The 15,790-nt window shown below is 36.7% G+C and overlaps 1 protein-coding gene across 1 annotated transcript in view; it reads right to left on the minus strand.

The window, feature by feature from the left end:
- ATP2C1 (ATPase secretory pathway Ca2+ transporting 1) overlaps window positions 1–15,790 on the minus strand; it is a gene marked incomplete at both ends in the record, with an annotated part of 67,672 nt that overhangs the window by 15,684 nt on the left and 36,198 nt on the right. The window contains 10 exons of the mRNA XM_082014701.1: window positions 41–136; window positions 1,659–1,756; window positions 3,295–3,419; window positions 4,562–4,628; window positions 5,146–5,221; window positions 7,541–7,609; window positions 8,265–8,420; window positions 12,186–12,294; window positions 12,670–12,731; window positions 13,618–13,653. Of these exons, the coding sequence (XP_081870827.1) occupies window positions 41–136; window positions 1,659–1,756; window positions 3,295–3,419; window positions 4,562–4,628; window positions 5,146–5,221; window positions 7,541–7,609; window positions 8,265–8,420; window positions 12,186–12,294; window positions 12,670–12,731; window positions 13,618–13,653 (894 nt within the window). The remainder of the gene's footprint in view (window positions 1–40; window positions 137–1,658; window positions 1,757–3,294; window positions 3,420–4,561; window positions 4,629–5,145; window positions 5,222–7,540; window positions 7,610–8,264; window positions 8,421–12,185; window positions 12,295–12,669; window positions 12,732–13,617; window positions 13,654–15,790) is intronic.

Below are 15,790 nucleotides of genomic sequence, written 5' to 3' on the forward strand. Positions count from 1 at the left end.
ATCATAATTTAAAACTCACCTCTCTGTGCCAAGATCTTACCTCAACGATTTTGCTAATGGATGGGTTGTTATAGCCATGAATAACTTCACCATCAAGCATCACTTCTCCAAACCTGTTATAACCTACTCCAGTAACCTGCAAGACAAACAGCGAAAGGTAGTATGCAATGTAATGTTCAACAGGTTCATAAACTGTTTTGATTTCTGCTTTTTGCTATAAACTACAGAAAATTTTAAAGAGGCCATTCATAATGACTGATTTTACTCAGTGTGAATGGATTCTTCTACTCAGCTTCTAATGTAGCAGGTACTAGATTAAGGAATAAAAACTCTGAGGGCAAGCGAGTTCAATAGAGACTAAATTTTTTTAAAAGTAGCAATTTTATACCTTAGCATAAATAAATGCAGTGTATGTTCTTTCCTTACAGTATTAGGCATGCTTTTTTTTATTCTTTATTTTGCTTTCTAATTTTTTCCTCCTGTTCATCTTTATCCTGGTTAATAATGCATATTCCCTGCAGGGGAATAGAAGTAGAAAGCAGAGTCCTACTTTCATCCAGCAAGAAGGGAAAAAAAAACCCCATCATAGCTGAACAGCCTCTCAGCTGAGACCTCAGAAAGGTGTGAAAAACAGCAGAATTGTGTTTTTAGTGCATAAAAACCAAGCATCCTACTAAGATCCTAAAAAAGTCTTCATGTCTACAGCATTAACAGCTAATATATTTTACTGACATTTCAAGTTCTCTTTCAATTAGGAAAAAGAAGCTAATCTGACCCAGATGTTTACAAATTGTGCCAGCAGTAAAGACAAAGCAATTACAGTATTCCTATAGAATTCTAAGAATAGAAAAATAAATACCAGGATATATAAGCAAATATAGGTAAATAATAGGAAAGAATAAGAAGAAATGTCAGTATTTATGCTTACAGAAGTCAATTACAAGACCCTCTGTTAAAGTTAGCATGGAAAAAAAACTCTGACGAAGAAGAGTTTAAGAACTTAAGAACTTGTTTAAAACACTCTCATGAAACCTCATCTAGTTCCACACCTTGCTGCTCTTCCATTCCTGCTGGTTTTGCTTCTCTTTTGTGCATTTACTTCAGTCATTGCAGCAACTCCCCAAACTCAACAACCACTGTTTCATGTCCTGCTCCTATTTCCAACTCCATCCATTATGAAAAAGCAAGAATGACAGTACATACTCAGTACGAAGTGTTCACACAATAAATTGTCTTTTAGCCACAAGCTGGATATCCCTATTTTAAATGTTTGTAACATGCAAATTTTATTTTTATGCACCTGCAACAGCAAAATAGCCTCAACTTTCTGTACTGAAGAAAAACACAACTTAACTTGTCTTTGTACTGTATCTCAGCATCTGTCTTTTATTGTGACCTACATCCATCAAGATATTTAAGAACTTAACATATTATACAAAAAATTGTTCTGTAACCAGAGAAGGCTTGGATAACACAACTCAAAGGCTGCAATACTTAATGAACTGAAGAACAGAATTAGGTGGAAGTTGAGGAACAGGTGTTTGGTGCAACAAATTTTTAACTGATGGTTTACCTGCAGTATACTCAAGCATGTTTCAGATGAAACACACAACATAGCAAAAAGGAAAATTAAAGTCTAACAGATTCTCACTACATACCTCAGCATGCTGCCCATCTGAAGTAAAAATATGAGTAACAGTCATTTCATTCTTTGTCAGAGTTCCAGTTTTATCTGAACAAATTACATTGCAACAACCTGAAATAAACAATTAACATTTATGAGACAATGCTTGTTTAGAACAACGTAACTAACAAGAAGTATTCAAGACAAATAAATTTCTAGAAATACTGCAGCTATCTTTGTTAAATCTCATTTTGTTTTTTCTCAAAGACAACCAATTTTCAACTATTAATGAATAGCTGCACAAGGTTCTTCGCAAGTTTGTACAATAAATAAAAAACCTAATTAAAATCCCAAATTCACAACTTATCTGAAATGCTTCCATTCACTACCTCTCCTTCATTTCACTCTGCCGTATCTCCAACTACATTACTGAAATCTCAATTGCGACTCCTGGTGAGGAGAAAAGCTAAGAGCCTGCTTTACAGCAGTCATTCTTCCTTATCAAGAAGTGCAACATCTGTCTAACAGCAGCCACAACACTTTTGTCACACAAGTGTGACTTACTACTAAACCTGCAAATTTTAATAAGATTAAAAAGATTACAGAAATGTGAAATTTGTACATGCCTTTTTAACTCAGGAATACTCAGTGAGTATTTTGAAAGAGCGCTGCAGTATCTTCACATTTTTGGACATGGTAGAAGGAATTGCAAAAGCAACAAAAAACCTTGCAACACTAAAACTCTGCTAGAGGCATTGGAAAAATATTTCTAATTTTCAAATGCAGGAATAGATTCAAATGCAGCAGCATTATTTAACTTCGTATTTCTATTTCATTTCCATGTCCTGAGTTTTCATGACTGAAACTGCATACAAAACGTTGTTAAGCTTTAACGTTTTTAAATTATTTTAAGTTTTAATATGAGAGGCATAACATCCTGAAGGTGCATTATGATAACAAGTCTTTTTCTAATATTCAATTTTGGATCTGTTTCCAACTGGCAATATAATTCCTAAATTTACACCAAAAGTTTAGTTTAAAAAACATTTTACAAGTATTATTTAACAAGATCATCTTGCAGCAAACAAGTACAAATATTACTCCATATATCCAATCACTCACATAGTTAATAGCATGCCACACTAGCAATGCTCTAAACTGACAGACTGTTTATTGCAGTTAAACAACAAAAAAGGCAGTTAGAGGGCCCACAAAATCATATACCTGAATTCTAACTATGTAAAACACATTCAATTTAGAAATGTTTTAAACACACCTGTAGCGATAGGACAAGGGGTAACGGTTTTAAACTAAAAGAGGGCACATTTAGACTACATATACGGGAGAAATTTTTCACAATGAGGGTGGTGAAACACTGGCACAGGTTGCCCAGAGAGGTGGTAGATGCCCCATCCCTGGAAACATTCAAGGTCAGGTTGGACAGGGCTGAGCAACCTGATCTAGTTGAAGATGTCCCTGCTCATTGCAGGGGGGGTGGACTAGATGACCTTAAAAGGTCCCTTCCAACCCAAAGATTCTATGATTCTACACCACCACATTTCTAGCAAAATAAGAATACCTGCTTTATTTTAACCATTAGTCATCAATATTTGTGTTGATTTTCTAACATTTGTATCAAAATACTATCTCTTAAGTTAGTCTAGTCATACCTAAAGTTTCAACAATAGGCAGTTTTTTTACAATAGCCCGTTTCTTCACCATTCTCATCACACCAAGGGCCAGTGTCACTGTTACCACTATTGGGAGTCCTTCAGGGATTGCAGCTACAGCCAAACTGTAATGAAAATAAGTATACATAACTTGTCTTAGAACTTCATATATGAATACATAGTAATGATGCATTTACACTTCAGAACATTGTTTCTGTAGCTGTCTGTTCACTGAGATTAAAAGTGAAAGGAAGCAGCTGCCATGTGATTCTAGTTGTATACCATTCATTATAAAGATACTGCATTTTGTTACTGCTTCAGTGTGTAACTTAGACATTTCTAACCATTACTTATGCAAAAGAACTAAGAAAAATTAGGGGGAGGGAGAAATCAATTGTACATCTGTTTTGCCTACACAAAACACTAATTAGGACTGTGCAAAGCAGCCCAGATCGTGAAGAGTAAGTGTGGTCAGCACTAAACAGAACTGGGAAATGCCACCACTTCAAGTGACCACTGATCCACAGCTGTTACTTCCAGATCATCATGTGGCAGCAAGCTAAGTGCTGGAATGGCACAGAAGGTCATTTTTAAAAAAACAATCAACCAAAACTCAAAACAAACAAAAAAACCCTGATAACAGTGTAAACAACATCACAATAACTCATTACACTATGGTCAAAGATGCAGGTCCTAGTGCTTCCCCCTCCCACCCCAAAAGCGTAAATCTCCAGAGTCTGATCCTGTCATTTAAAGAAACACTTCTGTCTTATGCATTGTCCACGTAATGAGCAACTCAGCAATTTTTCTAAGAGTACAGAGTTCGATCATCTAAATTCAGTGTTACTCTCAGCAGACAACACCCTGGGATTAAGTTTCCATAACATGCTAGAAAATGAGCTAATGACCTGCGTAACAGAAGGCTTGTACTAACTTAGTTTTGTCTGATGCCATTTATAGAATTACATTTTTATTTACTCAGTGACAGAAATGCAAGCTGTACAACTCTTGTCTGTTTGCAGGTGTTCCACAAGACACTCAGAAATCACCATAACAAATGCTGTTTGAGACACTGACAAGAACATACCGTATCATTAAAAATTAGTATGAATTTGCTTTTTTACAACACAAGGCCTATTTTCATTTTCAATTACTTATGTGAACTTAAAAATAGAGTCTGTGTGCAAGCAGATTATAATATACATCACTAACTTTCACACACTTGCTGTAATGCACAATTTACACCATATAAAAACAAAAATCTTACCTCACACCAATTGTGAACATATCAAGTATATGCTTTCCTTGCAACCAGCCAACCAGCATGATAACTCCTATAAAGAAAACAGTCATCAGGATAAATATAAAACCAACATGTACTCTAGCCTCATGGGGAAAAGAAAAAGAACTCAAATAGGCAAAATGAAGCTTATCATTGTGCTACCTATAAAAATCTGTTAGTTCTTTCACTGTCAAAGCATGATTCCATTAGTATGGCAGAGGGGAAAAGAAAGTTTCTGCCAATCAAGTTGCCCAATCACACCAGCAATGAGGTACTCATTTATGCACACCTTGAATCAGAATACAAGACACATTGCAATTTAAAAAGAAGCATTTAGAGGTCAAAAAGTAAGTCAGAAAAGTATGTTTGCAGGAAGAAGCAAGTAAACACCCATATGATGAAAGTCATGTTGCATTAGTAATATTCAGGTGATTACTGGCATGAACTCAACATGACCAATAAAATGAGGAGTCAAAAATTTAAAAAGAGATCAAGCTCTTCCATTTCCCCAAGCTTACATGTTAGTTTCAATTACATAATATTTTGTAATTTTACATAAATTATCTTACCTATTATACCAAAGGAATACAGGGAAAGCTGTTTTCCCAATAGATCCATGCTCTTCTGCAGAGGTGTCTTTGGAGCCTTGATGAATAGTAAACATGCAGCAGTTAACAAGCATAGGTTAAAAAGCATGAACTGTATCACTTATTACTTCAGATGTGCAAATTTCAAGACACTGTCAGTGAATAATAAGATGCAGTTATATCCTATGGTTGCATATGTTTACTTTGTGAAAACTGACTACTCTGTTCCATTCTTGTGCAGAACTGAAAAAGATTCAAGAACACTTCAATGAAATGAAAGATTTATTAGAAATACACTTTGGGAGCTTTGTGATATCTACAGCAAATCTAATACAAAAGGTCATATAAAAATTTTATTAAAAATAAATAAATAAATCATGCTGACTAAAAGCCACTGCACTTCTTCAAAGACCAAGAAGTTCTTGATAATGAGAATAAAACTGACTTTTCAAGACAGAGGCATTAGAGCCCTGGAAGGACCACTATATCTCAAAAGGATCTGCAGAAAATTCAATTTAGCCAAATAGAAAACTATGGAAATATTCAGACAATCTAGTGCCAAAAAAACCAAAAAGTATAGAAAGGAGGAGGGGACATGAAGCAAAAACTTTAATTAAAAAAAAACAACCAACCAGTAAAGTGGATTTTTACAGTGGAAGTCAGTAAGTTTGGGATTTTTCGTAGTAATAAATGGTGCACTACAGTATAGAAAACATGGCAAAAAAGCAACATAAGGTCACTGTAAAATCATCTTTGTGCAAGAAGTTATGAAAAAACTCTGTGAAAAGCTGGTATCAAGTTTGATTCACTTTTACCTTCAAAATTTATGTTTAGAATGAGATTACTGCAATACAAACATCACAAATAACCCTAAAATACTCTGGTATTTCAGAATGTTGGTGGTTTAGAATGCTTACATAGGGGTTTTTATCTTGGAGGGTTTTTTCATCAATAATTACACTTGTTACAATACAAACTAAATACTACTGAACAGATGATCAGAACATGGCCTGTATCAGACATAGTGTGGCCAGCAGGAATAGGGAAGTGATTGTGCCCCTGTACTCGGCACTGGTGAGGCCGCACCTCGAATCCTGTGTTCAGTTTTGGGCCCCTCACTACAAGAAGGATGCTGAGGTGCTGAAGCGTGTCCAGAGAAGGGCAACGAAGCTGGTGAAGGGTCTGGAACACAAGTCTTATGAGGAGCAGCTGAGGGAACTGGGGTTGTTTAGTCGGGAGAAAAGGAGGCTGAGGGGAGACCTTATTGCTCTCTACAACTACCTGAAAGGGGGTTGTGGCGACGAGGGCGCTGGTCTCTTCTCCCAAGTAACCAGTGATAGGATGAGAGGAAATGGCCTCAAGTTGCGCCAGGGGAGGTTTAGACTGGATATTAGGAAAGATTTCTTCACCGAGAGGGTGGTCAAGCATTGGAACAGGCTGCCCAGGGAGGTGGTGGAGTCGCCATCTCTGGAAGCATTCAAAAAACGTGTGGATGCGGGTGCTTCAGGACATGGTTTAGGGGACATGGTGGCGCTGGATTAATGGTTGGACTTGATGACCTTGAGGGTCCTTTCCAACCTTAATGATTCTGTGATCAAAGTGGATTCCACTTTGGTGACTGGATAGCAGTATTCTCTTGAACAGTGTAGTAAGGCACTGCAGTTAACATGAAGTCAGTCATGCACTCCTGGCTGATGCATTTAATGCTCTTAGTTGCTCTGTTTTGGAGATTTCAGACGTGTCTATATCTGGAAGAAATTGTGCTGCCTATACTATGCCTGATCATGTCCTGACAGCTGGAGATAAGACTGTCTCCTTACGAGCCTATACTCGTCAGGCCGCCAGAGAAGAAGCTAGAAGGCCCTGGATACACAAAGCACTCAAGAGTCTGAATTCCCATGTCAATCAGTGTACTGCAATAAAGAAAAATCACTGTGGGAGTTTGGTATACAAGAGCCAAAGAGAGCTTACAAAAAGTTAAGGTAGAGATCATGAAGCAACAGGAGACACATGCATAACCCTGAAGTACACTGCTAATCAAAGGAAAACATAGTCCTGCAGCACAGAAATGTCATACAAATCCCTTTTGCACATACGTAGTTCCACTTGTAAAAGACACACTTCCACAAATTGCAATGAGATTGAACAGGTTCAGAATATTATTTTCACAGTTAATATTTTTAGGTCAGCTATGGATATTTGAATTCAATTACTACTTTCATGTTCAAGAGCTAATTTGTTTCACTAGAGGAAAGAAAAATATTAAAAGCAATGTAATTAAGTTTTACAAAGTTCCTAGGGAATAAACTCAAAGTTTTAAGGAATGAAATACACACTTGTAAAATATATGTCTTTGTTTCTTAATATTCACTCTTACCTCTTCTGCTTGCATCATTTTGAAAACCTCCCCAAATTCAGAGTTTTCTCCTGTTCCAATAACTATCCCCTAAAAAAAAGTAAAAAGTCAATTCAAATCTGAAGTTTAATTTTAATGTTAGTGGTTGCTCTTGACAGCTTTGACTCAAATAGTGGGCAAATGCCATTTAGCCTGCTACAATTTTGTTACCTTTGTTTATAAAATTAATTCTTGGCACAAGTAGGAGTATTTTTGCGAAAAAAACCATTTTGCCTCTGTGAAATAACGGTCCACAGAATAGCAGTTTAAGTATTTAGTAACTACCAGTTACAAAACTCAAATAGGGTAACACCTATCTAACACTAGCCAAAACTGTATTTTCAGTTACAGATTTTCAAACATGTGAATGTAGTTCTAAAAGCAAAACACCACATCCTAGACAGAAGAGTTTCATACCATCTGCTCCCTATAAATTTGAGCTCTCCTGGCCTTAGATTAGTTTTCTTTTTAAACTGGTATCTGAAAATGCACCCCTAAGAAGCACTCCACAGCATATCACAGTAAAGTCTTCCATATTTTCAGTAAAAATTTCTATTTCTATTCCATTCCTATTGTTTCAGGAAACTCAAAATATATGTAGTCATTAAAGTAAATTTCTCAATTGATAGGTGAACTTTACAACTAAGAACTGCCTTCAAATAGTTGAAATGTGGAAAATATTCTTCTCCATTAATAATGATTTTACCTTTGCTTTTCCACATCTGACCAAGGTTCCCATGAAAGCAATATTGCTCCTAGAGGTAAGGTCTCCATTGGTTGCTGCTGGCTGAGGAGCTATAGATTTAGAGCAAGGAGCTGTCTCACCCGTGAGACTGGATTCATCAATAGAAAGGTCCACAGCCTTTGAAAACAAAATACATGGACTAGGTAAAAAGCATGACAATCTTTTTTAAGTAGTTGGAAGTGTTAACAACAGTTTACCAATTCTGACCATTAAAAAGACATCCAATTTATTCATACGCGAAGAAGCCATGTCAATATCAACCATATTTTAAGAATCAACAAAGCAACAAGCACTCCTACAGAATATTGCAGCAATGCAACAAGCTCTCACACTTCAAGGAGTTAAGTTTACTCATAATTTTATGTTCATGATTGTTTTTCCATAAAACATTCAAGAGGTTGAAACTGCAATGCATTCTGTCACAAAACAAAATAATTAACTGGGAATTCAAGTGCACTTAATATGTTATCGTCTGAACTCCCTCTATCCACTTCTTCCCGTCATGGTCCATTAAGAACTTGCTAATAAAAAGCACGCTTCATACAGTGCTTTTTGTTCACAAAGTCTCTATAGGGAAAAGGGTATTCAGGCAACAGTAACTAGGCTAGAGAAACAGAGGCTGCCTTTTGTTTTACATTTTACTTTTGTGGGGTTTTTTGGTAGCATGTGGAAGCAGTTAAGAGAAGGAAAAGGTAAAAATTAATTATTCTGCATTAATCAGCTGACAGATGAAGAAAATAAAGCTTGTGCTCTGTAAAAGTAATCCAAAACAAACAAAAAGCTTATCAAAATAGAAAGAAAAATGTCTTTCCTCAACTGACATCAATTCTTACAATATTAATCTACTGACTTTAATGACTCTTGAAGAGAGTCAAAGCCCGAATCACAAAACCCTGTTCACAAAATTTAAGTAAAATAATTTTGCATTAATAAAAAGTATAAAGACACTATTGTTGATCATACCACTAAGCTTCAAGATAGCGTTTTCAAGAAAAACAGTGTTAAAGGATGCATAATAAAACTCAACTGCCAAAACTCCTGCAAAGGGTATCACTTACAAGGAGTAAGTCAGAATCAGTTACATAGCACTTGGTACCACCGCACTACAGCAGATCACTCAGAGATTCAAGTTGGGGTTTTTTTGGTGCTCTGTTTTGTTTTTAAGTGGCGTGGTAACTCTGGTGCACTCCAGTTCTAGCTGGACAACAAAATGAACACAGGCTGCTAGGTCAAAAATAATTTTGTCAACGTTAAAACTATCCTCTCAAATAGTTACCAGTGTAGTACCCATTTTTAAAAGATAGATGCTGTATCAATAAAGGAAAAGGGACACTTGTCAAAAACTGCAATGAATCTTTTAATCAAAGCCATAAAGAATGATTAACTCCAGAAAATTCTATAATAAGGTTGTATTTGTGATGTAATTAGGAGGGTACTAATACTAGGAGGGCTGTACTAGGAGAGCTCTGCAGAGGGATCTGGACAGGCTGGATCGAAGGGCGGAGGTCAACTGTATGAGCTTTAATAAAGCCAAGTGCCAGGTCCCGCACTCAATCACAACAACCCCATGCAATGCTACAGGCTTGGAGAGGAGTGGCTGGAGAGCTGCCCGGCAGAAAGGGATCTGGGAGTGCTGGCTGACAGTTGGCTGAATGTGAGCCAGCAGTGTGCCCAGGTGGCCCAGAAGGCCAACAGCGTCCTGGCCTGTATCAGGAATAGTGTGGCCAGCAGGAGTAGGGAAGTGATCATGCCCCTGTACTCAGCACTGGTGAGGCCGCACCTCGAATCCTGTGTTCAGTTTTGGGCCCCTCACTACAAGAAGGATGTTGAGGTGCTGGACCGTGTCCAAAGAAGGGCAATGAAGCTGGTGAAGGGTCTGGAGCACAAGTATTATGAGGAGTGGCTGAGGGAACTGGGGTTGTTTAGTCTGGAGAAGAGGAGGCTGAGAGGAGACCTTATCGCTCTCTACAACTACCTGAAAGTGGTCTCTTCTCCCAAGTAACTAGTGAGAGGACGAAAGGAAATGGCCTCAAGTTACGCCAGGGGAGATTTAGATTGGATATTAGGAAAAATTTCTTCACCGAGAGAGCGGTCAAGCATTGGAACAGGCTGCCCAGAGAGGTGGTGGAGTCACCATCACTGGCAGTATTCAAAAAACATGTGGATGTGGCGCTTCGGGACATGGTTTAGGGGGCATGGTGGTGTTGGGTTAATGGTTGGACTTGATGATCTCGAAGGTCCTTTCCAACCTTAATGATTCTGTGATTACTCAGACTCCAAGCTGAAACAGGATGAGGATACCGCTTTGCTACTGTTCAGATTTAGCCATGAGCTCTGAAACATTTATCATCACTACCAAAAGAAATTGTGTTCAAAGCCTACACTGTTATAGGTATGTTAGTTCTTGATGTAATGTTCTAGCTTTAGAGAAGATGTTCATAGAATTTGATGGATGACTCATTAACTTACAGAAAACTCAGGCCAGAAAAGGTCTTTTGGAAAACAAGATTGACCCCACAAGATTAGGCCAGTGAAGAAACTTCTTCTCACATATATGAAAGGTTTCAGAAAGTAAGCAGTGCCTAATTACCATTTCTAAAATTTTCTAGGACAGCATCAATCAGAATATGCTGAAGAGATCTAGCTCTACCTGAAAAGATGATCTCCATTTAATTTTTTTTTAAAACCCACCACCCCATTACGATGCCCAGTAGAGATAAGATGAAAATAAGACGATATGCTCTTATTTTCAAATGACCTGCAAGCATAGTTGAGCTAAAGATAGCACAAATTTTCATCTGGTGTAGAGCTACAGATAGCTAAGAAACTTCTAATTCTGTTTCTGCTTTCCTTTTTAAGAGGTACAAGAATGCTGCTATCATAGCATGCCATAAGCTTACGAGCAAGAAAGTACATGCTGCTGCAACAGCAGTTTCATACCAATTCAGGGACTACACAATTGCTGAGGTAGGAGAAAGTGTTTGCAGTCATAGAAACAAACCCACTCATGTACTAATGATATTGCAGGGGCTAACAACAGATGATCCAGATAAATATCTCAAGAGCACCAGAAATTGGTCTCAAACTAGCTTATTTAGGCTTTGTCTATGGAACGAGCACTGATTAATCCAGCACCAACTGTGGATATACTGGATATACAGCTCATCATACCCAGAAATTACTTCAAACTGATAGACAGCCCAGATATTGGGCAACCTGAGGATGCCTCATCTGACAGAAAAGTAACATGACATTGTTCGACCAAAACCATCAAAATAAGCAAGATGAATATACACTCCATTTTTAGAGAACCTGCAAGTACTATTATAGTGCTATTGCTTCAACTCAATCACTTCCAGCACTGCTAATATTACAAATCAAATATTTAGTAAACTAGAAGATAAAACAACACACACTGATGAAAAAAAGTATCAGAGAGAAAAGATTGCACTGTCACAGTTTCACAATATTTTTAAGTATTCCATTATCAGAGAACACGGAAACTATACCCTAAAGATTAATGCGAATAAAGACTCAAAATCACCTGCAACTAGCTGCCAAAAATACCTTATAATTCAGACTGAAAACAATAATTTTACAACTTGTTTAACACTGAAGAAAAAGTACTCAACTAAAATTTAAGAATGCATTACTACATAGATTTGGCAAATTCTTTACTCTCATGTCCTACAATAAGAAACTACATATATTGTTAAGAGTACACAATTACATTTGGAAACTCTTTCAAAATTTCTGTCAAAATAGTTGTGAATTCCAAACGGTAACACTTATTGCACTTCAGTATTCAGTAACTATCTTCTCTTCCCCTCTGTCCCACAAAAATAAAAGTTACTGAATATTAAAGTAGTATTAAGTATATACCTCAAATAATCGTAGATCAGCCGGGACTCTGTCTCCAACTGACAAGCAGACTGTATCACCTGGGACTAAATCTCTTGCGAGTGTATGTTCCACCCTCCCTTCTCGTACACTGTAGACAAAAACATGAAAAGCAGTCAGAATGTTTTCTTTCTGATTTTGTCTGAAAAAAGCATTCACACTGTTGACTGTGCATTGCAATGTTACTGGTTTCAGTGAAATATTATTTCTACCATTTTTTTGCTGCTTGTTTCCTAGAAGTTACACATCAGTAACATCATTTGAAATGTTCAGTAGAGCAACAATGCGGAGTAATTTTTAGGCTCATAAAACAATCTTTAAAATGAGCAAAAGCAAACCATGTTCTGTGTCAGCATAAGCGCTTGACACACAAGTGATAAATTCAGTAAAGTCTTTTTCATTTACTCTTTTCAGATTAATTTTAATATGACTTAGCTTAGAACTAAAAGGACAAAAAATTACATACCAATGGCATTCTGGAGGCACAAGTTTACTAAGCTCTTCAAGAGATTTTTCTGATCTGTACTCCTGCAGAGACATTTAAAACAAATCAAGTAATATTTTTAAAACAGGCAAAAGTTAAACAACAATAAGATACATCCACATCTACTAAAATTTATCTTACTAGTAAAGTTGTATTGAAGTTATATTCCAAACAATCAGATAAGAGATGTCCTTCAGCAGTTCTGTATCAGACATTTTCAAAAGCAAGCATGGTCCAAACACTGAAAAATTTACGGGTTTAATAATCTGCCTACATGCATGTCTTCTGAAAAAATAGCAGGGGTCCTTTGCGTTTTCCTTCAGTATCTTCAGGGCTTTGTAATACTTGCATAATGCTTTAAACTCGGGGATCAGACACATGATGGATGACACCAAAAATATTGTGTTCATGCTTTTAGCCCCAGGAGAGCTAAGGTATCACAACTCATCACTAACTCAAACTGCCTACCTTAATTCTATAATCTAAGATACAGAGCACAAACACAAAGCAATTTTGCTTTTTACACACTGAGTAAAGCTGGGTATTTACAGAATGAAATTTTTTTTATGACTTGGATATTTTTTTAATTTTTTTGTAAAATGTCTGTACAAAATTAAAGCCAGAGCTACATTTTCAAAATCTATTTTATGCGAAGTTAAACACTCAAAAGTACTTCAACACTGTTTATTTTGAGTGCTTCTTTTCAAGTACTCTTTTATGGCCAAGTATAATACTCATACAGATGCATAAACATCAATGTAGTTAAAGCAAGACAAATCATGCAATTTAGGAAAGGCAAGAGACTTGGATAAAAGCACAGAGCTCTCTACTCAACCATTCACAGCACAATGCAAAGACAACTACTTCACTCTTATAAATAGAAGAGTTTACATAAAAGCAATAATCTTATTTGGACAACAGCTGTCTTACCTGAACGAAGGCAACTGTAACAACAATGAGTATTGCCTGCAAGAAAACAAAAGTGAATAAGATAAAAGAATTCCAAATGGCCATAAAAGCAATCAACGATATTTTGCTCAGCCATAGTTGTTACTACATATTAACAATATGATTTGGAAACAAACTTTCTCATGCTCAAAAATCACTCCATACCCCTTGGGGCTGTTATAAAAGCAACGCCTTTATCTATTTACATCTGCTCTAGTGATGTCCAAGAACTCAACCTGATTTTACTAAAAATAAGATTAATAACTAGATAGCAATTTTGAAGAAAAACGTCTTCTGCTCCATGTTTCTAAGCAATGTGCAAGAGACAGCAATGGAGAGTGATCCATGACAAATAGAAAAATTGGTCTGAATGAAGTGCGAGTGGTGTTCCATGTGAACAGAACAAAGGTTAAAGTAATGGAGCATTAACTGCTATAGAGCATCACAGATGTGGCTTCATTCAACTAACCAGGTAACAGAAAGACTAAGAATAAACTGAAGACTAGAGATAAGGTAGCAAGTTGAAGAACAGGTCTGGAGCCATAAAATATCCCAGCAAGGAAAAGAAGATGAGGATGAGACTCAGGAACTCTGCCAACAAAGGAGACGGGACACTGAGTATACCCCAAACAGCCAAGATCCTAAACAAAAAAGCTAAAAAACTCCCAGCTCATTAGGAATAATCCAAGATAAATACTAAGGCCTCAGTAGCAAGCCTTCATAGTCCCCCATATCACAACACAATTCTGGTCATAGCACTTCAACATTAACATCATGGGTCTTGAAAGCATGTGATGTGAAAGTGAGTGAATTAATGAAATCTATTACAGGAAATAACAAAGATCAATTTTGTGTAAAGTATCATAATACCCTCTCAAATTGAGTTTTGTTACACTAACTAAAGTTGTTAATCAAATTGAGTTGTTACACTGATTTCTTACAGAACAGTAACACAACATCCTAAAGTACATACTGTAACTACTAGAAAATAACCAAGGTATTATCATTTTACACAAGAAAAACTTTCTTGAGGTACTCTTAACTGAATCAAGGATAAATCCAGTAAATCTACCTTATTTGCGATACTAACATTAGCCTCACCACTTGAATATTGGTAAATAACTCTCTATATATTCCATCTTCCCATGGAATATTTCCACCACAGCTACACATGTTTCTTTTGGAGGCAGTATTATCTTCTACAGTTCCAGCTACCTGACACAGCTTTGCATTCCTAGCCTCACGTCAGTCTCAACTTGTGTCTACATGCAATGGCTTGCATTAAGAAGCCAATAGCCTCCAAATGCGAAAAGGTATGTAATTTTTTTAATATTCATCAGTTCCCAGTCCAGATCAAAAAGCTTTACAATACATTTGTATCAGAGCTACAAAGATGGCAAAAGCTGCTTAAGCTAGCATTGCCACCAAAAGAAATATATGCCATTGATCTTTAGCAGCAAATCAGTTTTGTTGCTAAGGCTCTGAGCACAAATATAGAGTCACAGAAAAATTGCACTATCGCCTGAAAATGAAGCAAAACAAATATTCACTAGGGGAAAAAGTGTGCATTAGTAACAACAACAGTAAATGGGTAGGTTAGTCAGAAGTATACAAAAAACACAACTGATGAACGTTAATTCAACCACACTTTTTCTCCATATTTTAAGACACCTCTACCAATGTTCACAAGGTTGTTAAAGATACCTTCCCAGGTTGTAGCATAGAATGCAGAAATTAATACTCCCTTACACTAACTGCCCTGTTCTTTTCTCATTGCCTTGCTCAAGAGGGCTAGGAAAAAGACTTAAGGGCACTAACAAAGGAAAAAAAACATGAAATAATTCATTCAGACCATTCCAAACTAACACTATACTCAAATTCAAAATTGCGTGTTTTTTTCTTAAAGAAGCCATATAGTTTATCTTCCAAAGAAAACTGTGTTTTCTAGAGAATTAGAGGGGTTAGGAGCAAACTAATTAACTCAGTTACCTTGAGTTAATTGCAAAACTCAACATAGAGAGTTCAGAAGTTAGCCAAGACAAAAACAGCTAGAACTTGCCTCTGATCACACAGAAATACTGATTTTCAGTTACCACCTATCACCCCAAAAAGGTCAGAAGGATTATAATTTTCTTTTCTGTGTCATTTGCAATGA

The sequence above is a fragment of the Phaethon aethereus genome (genome assembly GCF_964289735.1).
Source record: "Phaethon aethereus genome assembly, chromosome: 2".
Taxonomy (NCBI): Eukaryota; Metazoa; Chordata; class Aves; order Phaethontiformes; family Phaethontidae; genus Phaethon; species Phaethon aethereus.